We start from the raw sequence: 12,109 nt of genomic DNA, 5'->3' as shown, positions 1-12,109 counted from the left end.
ACTCATCTGGTAGTCGGACACGACTTCATATCTTTGCGCCGTTGCCCCTTCCTCATCTCAGGACTGGAACCTGGGCCGCAGTGGGGCCGCGACAGCTATGGTCTTACAATAGCACTAAAGATATTGATGAATGAGGTGAGTTTTCACATCCGTAAGCTTGGGAAGTGTCTTCTGCTAAGAGCAGATCTTAATCCATACACATTTTGACATCTACAACATAATCTAGTCCTTTAGATCTTGCGCTACAAAAATTATTCAAAGAATTCTAGGGGATATTCCCCAAAGAAATAGAGTAGCGTTAATAAACACATTCACAACAAACTAGAAATAGCAAGTGCTCAGTAGGAGAAAGATTAAAAGTTGGAGAACTTCCCAAGTGTGGGTGATTGATGTAGGCTGACTCCACAGCACCCCACAAAGTTCTATGTGTTATTCTTGGTCCCAGCCTGTAGAGATACTTGAGTGATTCAACCTTTAAGAGGTGACACCATAGAGGAGGTTTTAGGCTGGGTCCAGAAATGGACATGTCTTCAAAGGCATTTGTGAGATCTTGGCTTATTTATATTTAATATTTTAATAATAAAATATATTTAATATTATTATTTCTTATGTTTTTTGTGCCTAGCTGTGAGATGAACTAGCCTTCTCAGCTTTATGTACCCATCATGATGGGTTGCCTTACTGTGTGCTTAAAACAGCGGCCCGGTCAAGGCACTGTGTGTGTGTTTCTTTGGGATGGCTGGCCACCTTGTTCTTTGAGACACTGCCCCTCCCCGAGACCTGGGGCTCGCTGACAGGCTAGATTGGTTCACCAGTTAGCCCCAGAGATCTGCCTGACTCCTCCTAGCTCTGGCATTGCAAGTGTATGCGGCCACCCTAACTCTTCATGAGTCTTGAACTCTAGTCTGCATGCTTAAACAAGTGCCTTACGGACTTTCTCTCCAGCCCCGCTGTTTTGTTTTGTGAGACAAAGTCTCATGTAGCCCAGACAGCCATATCTACACAAAACCTTGTCTCAAAGAGAAAGAAAAGAGAAAGAAAAGAAAACCACAGACCAGTGCTGTCCTGGGTTGCTTTGTCAACTCGACGTAGCCTAGAGTCATCTAAGAGAAGCATCCTCCATTAAGCAGTTGCTTAGATCAGGTTATCTAAGGACGCATGTGAGGGATTATGCTGATCGTTAATTTATGTAGGAGGATTCAGTCTTCAAGCAGGGGGTATTGAGCTGTACAAAAAAAGCTAAGACCGAGCCAGTGAGTGAGCCTCCATGGGTCTGCTGGACTTTCTCGGCTGTAAGTTCCTTCATCAGAGAGCAGGCTGCCTGTCTTCAGCTTCTTGCTGGAAATTCCTTCCCTGGCTCCTCTCAGTAATGGATTGTGATGCGAAAGTGGAAGAGGAAATAAACCCCTTTCTCCCCAGGTTGCCTTTGGTCAGAGCGTTTTGTCACGGAAAAGCTGAAGCGAGTGCTGGTTGGTACGTGTCTACGCTGGCTGCTTCCAGGACAGCAACCTTCTGGAAGAATCCAAGACAGGCATTTTCTACTTCAAGTTTGGTTTTGACTCTCAGGTCATGCTGACTGCCTGATCCTCATTGGCTCTACGGAAGCTCATCATGTGTGCGCATGCTCTCTGCGCTGTCCACTGTGCTGTCTGAGAGGAGGGGAGCGAAAAGCGTGCAAACACCACACCTCCCTCACACTCTCTCCTACACTTAGCTTGTATCTTGATTGTTATTTAAAGCCACATTGGTATATTCTCCAGGTAAACTAGAATCCTTGAGTCCCTTTACTGAGGCTGTCCCATGGTTGTAGTGTCTGTCCACCCCACCATCAAATCCATTAGGTTCTTATCCCGAGGCGAGTCCCTCTTCCAGACTGTCTGTTTCTGCATCCATCACTGGATTTAATGTCTTCCTTTAGTCTTCCCAGAGCGCCCTTACCTCTCCTGGGGCACACACTAACTCCTTGTGCATGTAGTTATTTTCACACCCCTCCTGGGCACCGGGCACCGCACGCCTGGAGGGCACGCATGGTGTCTTAATTACCTCCGCATCCCCACAAGCCCGCAAGATGATGAATGAGGTCATGATCTGTGTTCGTTCACGAACTGCGTGTTTACTCTTAACTACTTCCCACCTCTGCTGGGTTCGTTGACTACCCGACTGTGTATTTTAAGAATTCGTCGGCTTCAGTTGCTCAACCTCCCTACACGTCCTGTTTACCGTGTTGCTATTTTGCCCCGGAAGTAGGAATGGGAACTCTTCAGAGTGTGTCGTTGCCTCGTTCTCAGAGCAGGTGTTAAGAAGAGTGTTGTTGAGTGAATGAGTTCCTTCCTTGCCATGGTTTGGATTTCGCGTTTCTAGCTAGAGCACCAAGCCAGCTTCCTGTTGCTTTGACAAGAAGTTACAAGGAGGTTTACACTTCCTCTGGGACATTCCTTTAACATTCATTAAGGATAGCTCCATGTGTAGGGTGGGAGAGAACATTCTTACATAAAGATTCCCCTGTGCCCGGGCTTACTAAACCAAAAGTGTAACCTGCCAAAATCTCTGGCGTTAGGAGCCAAGGTTACTAATTCGTTCAGATAGTATTAATTCATTCTGCCAAGACACATAAGAACAAGCATTAATTTAGTTTGTAAGTTTAATGAACAATTGGAAGGATCCAAATTCTGAGTAGGTCAATCAAATCTGATGCTATTACCAATTTCTAAGTGCATGAGAAAAGATGTCCAGGAAGATGGCAGAGATATGTGCTACATGTTATGGGGAATATGTAAAACGCATAGGGTTTATCTTTTGCAAAAGTGTAATTTTTATACTTTTGAAATCAGTGAAATAACAACATTCTATGTAACAGGACTCTTCTTTAGTATATTAACTCATCTATTATTATTGTGTGTGTGTGTACACATGTTCATATGTATGTGTTCCTATGCATGTGGAGATACAGGTACATGAATACGTGTGTGCATGGCAGTACAGGTACATGCATGTGTGTGCATATAGAGGTACATGTACATTTATGCTTATGACTGTGTATGTACACGCATATGTATGCTATGCATGTGGGGGCCAAAAGTCAATGCCAGATCCTTCCTTTCTCCACCGTATTTTTGAGACCAGTGTCTCACTGTGTAAGACAGTAAGACTAGTAAGACTAGTAAGAGGCTGCTAGTGTGCTCACGGCCGCCCTCTGTTTGTTCATTTCCTGGCTGCCCAGACTCCTGAAATAACCACACAGAAACTGTATTAATTAAATCACTGCTTGACCAATTACTTAAACAAATTGCTAGCTAGCTCTTACATCTAGAATTAACCCATCTCCATTATTTTATATTTTACCATGAGGCTTGTGGCCTACCGGCAACGTTCTAGCATGTCTGTCTCCTATGGCGGCTCCGTGGCTTCTCCTCTGACTCTGCCTCCTTTCTCCCAGCATTCAGTTTAGTTTTTTCCCTGCCTACCACTATTCTGCCCTGTGCAGGCCCAAGACAGGTTTTTTTTTTTTTTTTTATTAACCAATGGTATTCACAGCATACAGAGGGAAATCCCACATCACCACTGGACCTAGTGCTCACTGATTTGGTTAGGTTGTCTGAGGAGTCCCCAGAAATCCGCCTGTCTCTATTTTTCCCATGGACATGTACTGCTGTGCCCCATGAATGTTAGGGATCTGAACTCAGGCCCGCATGCCTGCATGGCACGCTATGGAGATTGCTGTGCGAGCATTGTTGTAGGCATGCCATTTATACACGCAACCTAAACATAAGTGAATCTTTAAACAATTATGTATACGTGCGTTGTCTGTATGTGGGTTTGTTCATTTGAGTGCAGTACCTCGGAGGTCAGAAAGGGGTTTCGGATGCCTGGAGCTGGAGCTACAGGCAGTTGAGAGCTGCCTCGTATGGGTGTTGAGAACGCCCTCATGGTCCTCTGCAGGAGCAGTGTGTACCTTTAGCTGCTGTACCATCTTTCCAGGTTCCTCTGCCCACATCATTAACAATTAAGCCACGATAGGAAAACCGTGATTTTTATATATTGGCAACTAATTCAATTAAACAACAACAGTGTTGATACAAGGGGAATGTTGTATGATGTACGACTTGTGAGTCAGCAGTCCACAACCCTGCCCTTTGCCGTCTGAGGCTACTCTCTGGCTGCCTTGGCCCTGACCAGGACACACACCTGCAGAAAGAAGTTCCCTAACAGTGTGTACTTGCTGCTTTTGAAAATGGATCTCACTGAAATCAGTAATCATGACATCTATAATGCACTCATGCTATGACAGACACGCCCAAGCAATGTGTTGCTGCAGGAGCCCGATGTTGCAGTGGCTGTCACTATTATTAATATTAGAGCCTTCCTATAATAACCGAGAAGTAATGAATGATTCTTGATGTCCCATAGCGAGAGGGAACAGAGGTAGGGTAGACACCCATCAGTCTGTCTGTCATGCTCAGTCTTCAGCCCGTGCTGTGTTCCTTTACAGGGTCTAGATAGACACAGTTTAGTTCCTAAGAAGGTCACAAAGCTCACCAATCACCAAGTATTGTGATTAGCATGTTATAACAATGATAATAAGTATGTTAGACTTATTGCTCATGTGTGTGTACATGTACAGGTTCACATACATGTATGTGTGAGGGTATATAAATGTATGTATATAAGTGTATGTGTGGACACCAGGTGTCATTTGCCTTGTTTTTTGAGACAGGATCTTTTGCTGACTTGGAACTTGTCAGGTAGGCTAGACTGACTGGCCATTGAGCACAGGGATCACTGTTCCCATGTCTCCAGGGCTGAGCCTACAAACCTATGCCACCACATGGCCTTTTTATGTGGGTACTTAGCGTCAAATTCAGATTTTCATGCCCGTGCAACAAGCACATCCCTGACTGAATTATCCCTCCCTGTTTCTCCCTTTAAGATCCAGAGAGGGAGGCTGCAAGCAAGGAGTGACTTTGACAAGCCGTCAAAGACTGACAGTGGCCGAGCTGCAGCAAGTTCAAAGCCTCCTGCTGCGCTGTCGCTTCTGGTGCCTTGATAACTACAAAGAAGAAAATTCCATGTGACTTTTCTGATGTATCCCGAGTCCTGGGCAAGCCGTCCTGCAGTGCTGCTTCTGAGTTGAGATGTTCCTTCCTTAAATACACGCTATTTGGAAAACAACAATATCTCTTTGTCTTTTTAACCACAGAAGATAATTACAAACATGATTTTGCTCTGAATTTATCAGTCACTTCATTCATGAGCTCAGGCCTCAGAGTGATTCCAGGGAGAAGCCCAAGGGGCAGGGAGAATATTTTGCAGCTTTGATAAATAACTGCCCTGCAGGGCCTTTCTGTCAGTAGTGTAGGGAAATGGCACCAAGAAGCTCTGGAAAGGGCATTTTGTGTGTATAGACAAGTGGGTATAATGAACAGTTTCAAAAACCCCAAATTGCAGCATAGAATTTCTTAGAGATATATACATGTGAATTTAATAGGTATGTACAGATGGTCTTTTATTGCAACGAATGTGCTAAGTCCTGTGGGAATATAAATGTAATAAGATATGATCTCTGTCTTTCTGGAGCTTACTGCATAGCGGTGAAGGCAGATAGATGTTTGTAATTACAATAATATAAATTAAGAGCCATAAAATATATAAATTTCTAAGAACTACTAAGAAAAGGAAGAAAGATAGATCAAATCCAACCTAGAAACCAGAGAAGGTTTCCACGCTTTGAGGCAGACCTTGAAGGCTGGCCAGGTTTCAGTTGCTATAGTTGGCCGTGGAAACTGTACAGGCAGAGGAAACACGGAAGTAGACCCAGAGGTGAGAAACCCAGGGTGCATTCAGAAGACACGCAGTAACAAGTCTGATCACACTGTGGAGTGCTCTGACTGCCAGTCTAGGGAGCCTACTCTGCTCATGAGCAAAAGGCTATGCACACTCAAGACTTTTGAGCGGGCGAGGGACATGACCAAGGCTATTTGTAGGATAACAAACTTTGCAGAATAGAAGGAAGAGAGCATAGGCAGTGTGTGTGTGTGTGTGTGTGTGTGTGTGTGTATGTGTGTGTGTGTGTGTGTGTGTGTGTGTGTGTGGTGCGGGGGGACTCTTGGCAAAAGCTAGTGTCAGGCAGGGCAATAGGTGAGAGTAGGAAAGACATTAGAGGACTTTCTAGATGTGGTCTTCGAGATACGGGAGGGGGTGAGAAATAAATGATTTCTGATGCTCCACCAAACACCGTGGTAAAGGCTCAGTTCCCAGCATGACACTGTTGGAGGGTGGTGAAAACTTTAGGAGGTGGCACCTTGTCAGAGCTTTGGGGTCACTGAGATTATCCTTGAAGAAGATTGTACCTTCCTGGTCATTGCTTCTTAGCGAATGGTCCTTTGTCACACACACCTGCTATGAAGCCTCACCGCAGAGATCGGGTCAACAGCCATGTTTTAGATCTTACCAAACTGAGCTGAAATGTAGCTTGCCTGCTTTGAAGTTGACTGTCTCAGACATTTCATTACAGTAAGTGAATACAAGATGACCCATCACAAGGATGTCAAGTGGAATGGAAATGAAGAAACTTGTGTTTTGCTAATAGCATCATATGTTCTGGCAACATCAAGAACACGGGACTCAAGCAGAAGAAGCATCTCAGTTTAGAGCTGGGTTAATTTGATGGGTTCCAGCAAAGTAAGGAGGAAACAGAACAAGCATGGTAATGTTAGAAAGTCCAGAAGTCATGCCACTAGGGGACAGGCAGGTGAAGAAACAGGTATTGGGCAGAGCTGTTCTGATAAGGAATAAGAAAGAAATACAGTGGTCAATAAGATGAGAATGAGACACTAGGGAACAGGGAGAGATACAGTGGCCAATGAGCTGGGAATGCCATGGAGGGTGGACTCAGTGGTGGTGGTGAATTGTTCAGCAGCTGGACTAGCTGGCTGTAGATGCAATTCAGTAGTTTTAGCTTTCAGGCAGAAGACCAAACATGGCATTGGCGTACAGAGACGAAAACCTTCTCTAATGTGTGACTTGAGTAGACATTGTCCACCTGCATTTCTGGGGAAGAGATTTCTCGAAGGGAAAATTGTCCTTCTTGAGTCATATTGCTGAGTAAGATGGTTATGGGTGTTCCCAATCTTCTTCTGTTCTTTGTTGCTGAATTCCTTCACCTCTCCACGTGCCTCGTGTGCCCTCGGGCAGCATGTGTTAGGGTGTTCCTTGCCTCCCTTCCCGGTACCAGCCCAGTGTTCTCAGTAGATGCCACCTAGATGCCTCTGCCTGGATTTCAGGCTTCATGAGGTGATCTCACAGGACCAACAGTAACCCCACACTGACCACCAGGCATACCAGCATTTCCCCAAGAGGGCACTCTCTTCTCAGTCTTCTCCGCTAATGGTCTAACGGTGGCACGGGCCATCCCCACTCATGCTTGGCGGCACAGCTCTGAGATATATTATGGGATTATGGCTCAGAAGACGGGCGTGACAATGACAACGATAAGAAGGAGAATGTTGGACGATCGGCAGGATGTGGTCTTTGAACTAAATTTCTAGTGGGAATCTTAGTAGTGGGGCAGAGTGGGTGACAGAAAAAAAAATCCCAGGTGGTTTGTAATGGAGGAGAAGGCAGAGTTTGCTGGATTGAAGAGGGGGAAGAGTGGTGTCCTATCAGGCCCATCATTAGCATGTATGGTCATTCTCCATGATGGTGGAAAAGAACTGAACATAGAGGATGACCCAGGGATATTGATGTAGACCTGGGCATGGAGGAAGACAGCCTGCTGCTCCTAAAGCATCTGTGGAAGATGCTTCTGGCCTCCAGAAGACTCTGAAAAGAAGTTGTTGATATTGAGGAAATCAGGTGCCTTTGCCTGAAGTGAGGAGAGGTTAGTAAAGTTTTTTTTTTTTTTTAATTCATGTATATGTGTGAATGTGTCTATGTGAATTTGTGTGTACCACATACATGTGCGTGTGTGTTTGGAGGCCAGAAGAGGGTGACAGATCCCCTGGAACTGGAATTAGTGGAAGTTGTGAGTTACCGGATGTGGGTGCTGGAAGCTGAACCTGGGTCTTTTACAAAAGCAATAAGTGCTTTTAACTATGCGCCTGCCGTCTCCCTACCTCCTAGCGCAGCTTATTAGAAACAACTCTTTGGGCCTGCGCGGGCGCGGGCTCGCTCGCCGGCCGTCCTGCGGGCGGGCGCCCGCGGCCGTGGGAAATGCAACTATCAATATTGACTCCAGAAGAGAGAAGGTTAACAATGGAAGACGTTGGGAAGGTTATCAGAAAGCTGTCGTCATCAATGCCAGGCTCGGTCGATGTCACAGGTTAAAACGTTTCCCCGGAGAAGAAAGACCGTAAGCACCATGATGGACTCAGAAGTGCATGATAAGAGGCCCCCAATGTTGACCTCTTCAAACCAGGACCTGTCTCCTCACATCGCAGACGTGGGTGAGGTAAAGCATTACTTCTGTGGCTGCTGCGCGGCGTTCAACAATGTGGCCATCACCTACCCTGTCCAGAAGATCCTCTTTCGGCAGTAGCTGTACGGCCTCAAAACCCGGGATGCGATACTCCAACTGAGAAGGGATGGGTTTCGAAACTTGTATCGTGGGATCCTTCCCCCGCTGATGCAGAAGACAACCACGCTGGCGCTTATGTTTGGTCTGTACGAGGACCTGTCACGCCTGCTCCGCAAGCATGTGAGCGGTGCTCCCGAGTTTGCCACCAGAAGTGTGGCGGCGCTGCTTGCTGGGACAACAGAAGCCATTCTCACTCCGTTAGAAAGGGTTCAGACTTTGCTTCAGGACCACAAGCATCACGATAAGTTCACAAACACTTACCAGGCCTTCCGGGCCCTGAGATGCCATGGAATCGCAGAGTATTACCGAGGCTTGGTGCCTATCCTTTTCCGAAATGGATTCAGCAATATCCTGTTTTTTGGCCTTCGAGGGCCCATTAAGGAGCATCTGCCTACTGCCACCAAGAATAGTGCGCATTTGGTCAACGACTTTATCTGTGGAGGTGTGCTGGGTGCCGTGCTGGGGTTCTTGAGCTTCCCAATTAATGTTGTAAAGGCTCGGATCCAGTCTCAGATTGGTGGGCCGTTCCAATCTTTCCCCATGGTTTTCAAGACAATCTGGCTTGAGCGGGACAGGAATCTGATCAATCTCTTCAGAGGAGCCCATCTGAACTACCATCGCTCTCTCATCTCCTGGGGAATAATCAATGCAACCTACGAGTTTCTGTTAAAGATTGTATGATAAGGTCACTACAGGAAATGTTATTCTCCTCCAACTAGACCTAAAGAGAGTGCAGTTTGTCTTTGTTCCTAATTGGCTTAAATACCGGTTGGCATAAGTCAGGCCATAATATATTATGGACAAAGCATTGACAAAACATAAAGGGTTTCAGTGGGCAGATGTCAGGGTTTTGGTTTGCTCATGACTTGAGCTTTAGGCTGTTACCTGATGACCTTTTCAGGGCGGCTGTCAGCCAAGGTAGATTCCTTTTCCTCCCGGAAGCCAGCGGTTGCTAGGCCTTCTGTGTGGAAACGGTGGCATCAGCAGCCAGAGCGTGTGCCCCTGTCCCAGGGCTTCTCAGGCTCACCTTCTCACCTCCTTCACTGCTTCTCTGCCCTCGGGCCATCTTCACTAAACCCCAGCACTGCACGGTGTGAGCGTCTTAGCTGTGTAGTTCCGTGATGAGTTGTCCGAGTTAGCTCTGAGACTGAGTGCTGTTGAGGTAGCCATTATCCACACTTTATTTAGATTTGGTAGACTGCGCAGCTAATGAGAGCTTTCATTTCACTGTTTAGCTTTGAACATTTTCTCTTTAATTCAGAATGTGACTTTTAAGCCCTTCCAGAATGTTCCTGTGCTTTTTTTTTTTTTTTTTTTTTTTTACTGAATTCATTGCCAAAAGATAGGGTGACCAGTGGGGGCATTGTCCCTTGTGAGTGGTACCTGTCATGTTCGTCTCCTGGTCTCTGGTACTAGACTTTAACAATAAACACTTCCATAAAGTTTTTTTAAAAAAAAAAAAGAAAAGAAACAACTCTTTGGGAATATAACACAGTCAGAGTGATGTGTGGGAAGAAAGCCTTCACACACACACACACACACACACACACACACACACACACACACACACACACACACGGCAGGGCCAAGGAGAGGACAGCAGGTTGAGAGGGGATCTTGGGAGTTCAAGGGAATGCTAGAAGCTCCAGTCCTGTGTGAGCTCCGAGGAACATCTGAACCCAGCCTGCGCCTATACTGCTCAAGTGCGTCCTGCCAGGGAAGTGCCGTGGATTGGTGCTGCCGTGCCATTGCCTGTGCTGTGCCTGAGATGCTGACTTCGAATCAAGTAATTAAAGCACAACGAGTCTGAAAAGGTCGGGAGAGTTGGGTGTGGTTTTTTTTCTTCCTGTTTTAAATGGAACAAATTTCCTCGTATATGAATAATGTTTTAAAAGTTATGGTGACTGTCTAAACAGTTCTGGGCCCCGGGTGAATAACTTTTACTTTTTGATAATTTAACATTTCTTTGAAATGTTATTAAATTTAAAAGCACCCCCACTTCCATTGGGTATTTGCTATACCAGCATTAGCCATCTTACATAGGCATTTTCCAGGTGCAGTTTTTTATATTAGCTTTTTAGGTTAGCATACAAAATAATGATATTCTTTATTATGTCTTCAGGCATGTATGCCATCATATTTTATTCTAATTCCTTTCCCTTCTCCCCTCCCCTCCTCTATACTCTGACTCTCTTTCTCCTGCTGACTCCTTTTACCCCCACTTATCCCCCACATGCATTTTCTCACATCTCTTACACCTCCTTTAACATCTATCCTCTCCTCTTTCAATCCTCTTTCTAGTTCTGTAGCCTATAAACATACATATATTCACATCTGGGTTTCACATAGGAGAGTAAATGTGCATTTGCTTTCCTGAGTCTGGTTTATTCTGCTTAGCCATTGTTTTAATTAAATGATTTCCACTTGCATCCATTTTCCTGCAAATGCCAGGGTCTCATTTTCTTCTTTATTCCGTTGTGTCTAGGTACTACCTTTGTCCAGTCATCTGGTGATGGGCATCTAGGTTGAGTCCATCTCCTGGCTGTTGTGAATAATGCAGCCAGGGTATGCCACCAACAGCAAGCCAACTTCTCATGGAACCCCTTTCCTTTGGAACTGTGGGCCTTCTATCATCGTCAGTAAACAGGTTGGTGTTTGGGAGCAGACACGGCACAGGATCTGGTGTTGGACAAGAGACCAGCCTTACCCTGTGTTCATTTATAGGAAGATCTGAGCGATGCCCTTAGCCTTCCTTAGCTTCAGTCCCTCACTGTGATCAGGAATGAAAGCAGCATCACCCCAGAGATTGTGTGTGAGGATGAAGAAAGGTCATTTGGCTTCAGGAAACAGCCCCGTGAGTTTGCGATGACCACGCTTCTACTCCCTGGGGAACTGATAGTACATCGGAGTTTGAGAACATGTGGTTCGGGCTATGCTGACTTTCTCAGCTGACTCCCTGAAATGAACAAAGAACAAAGGCACAGTGCTTCTATAAAGGGAAAGTAGGGGACATCTTAGGGGTCACTGAGAGGTAAACTCACAAGAGAATTGAACGAGAGGGCTGTGTAGGTAGCGATCCTCAACACTCCACTGCCAATGACTCCTTGAGCTGCTATAATACAAGGACAGGTCTCTCTCTCTCTCTCTCTCTCTCTCTCTCTCTCTCTCTCACCTCTCTCCCCCCTCTCTCTTTAGAGACATTGGCTGCTTGTTTTCTTTCTTATTATAGAGATATTAACAGCACAAGATTCAGCTTCTATTAAATCAGTCTTTTGGATTTGAGCTCTGTTTTCACCTTCAAAGAAGGCTTCTACCCTAAGGTCTTTAAGAGCAAGTGGCTTCCAACTCTTCCTTTAGGCTCACTCTTCTCAAATCTATGCAGTCTGAACACTGTAGTAATCTCTGGGAGGTAGAAGTTGGGGAACTAGAAACTTAGCTTCAATCTTGCTCATTAATTTTAAGTAAGATTATCATTCTCATAGACTTACAGAAATGGACTCCTTTCCCAGGTTCTTCCCACGTGGAAGGTGCTCTTCC

At 45.5% G+C, this 12,109-nt stretch overlaps 1 protein-coding gene and 1 long non-coding RNA gene across 2 annotated transcripts in view; both read left to right on the top strand.

Annotated features, from left to right (window-relative positions):
* The window catches only part of LOC146890052 (uncharacterized), a 35,261-nt gene extending 30,089 nt beyond the window's left edge, over positions 1–5,172 (top strand). Inside the window, exon 2 of the long non-coding RNA XR_014999330.2 lies at positions 4,928–5,172. This is a non-coding gene — a long non-coding RNA (uncharacterized LOC146890052). The remainder of the gene's footprint in view (positions 1–4,927) is intronic.
* A 2,976-nt stretch (positions 5,173–8,148) lies between these two features.
* LOC125394036 (mitochondrial nicotinamide adenine dinucleotide transporter SLC25A51) lies at positions 8,149–9,395 on the top strand. Its single transcript, XM_085677409.2, has one exon. It carries the CDS (start codon positions 8,621–8,623, stop codon positions 9,251–9,253), a length of 633 nt encoding a protein of 210 aa, XP_085533535.2. The 5' UTR covers positions 8,149–8,620; the 3' UTR covers positions 9,254–9,395.
* Positions 9,396–12,109: the final 2,714 nt, after the last annotated feature.

This window comes from Myodes glareolus, chromosome 20 (genome assembly GCF_982192425.1).
Source record: "Myodes glareolus chromosome 20, mMyoGla1.1, whole genome shotgun sequence".
Lineage (NCBI taxonomy): Eukaryota > Metazoa > Chordata > Mammalia > Rodentia > Cricetidae > Myodes > Myodes glareolus.
Note: the sequence above shows the minus strand (reverse complement) of the source record. Positions and strands in the feature narration are given on the sequence as shown.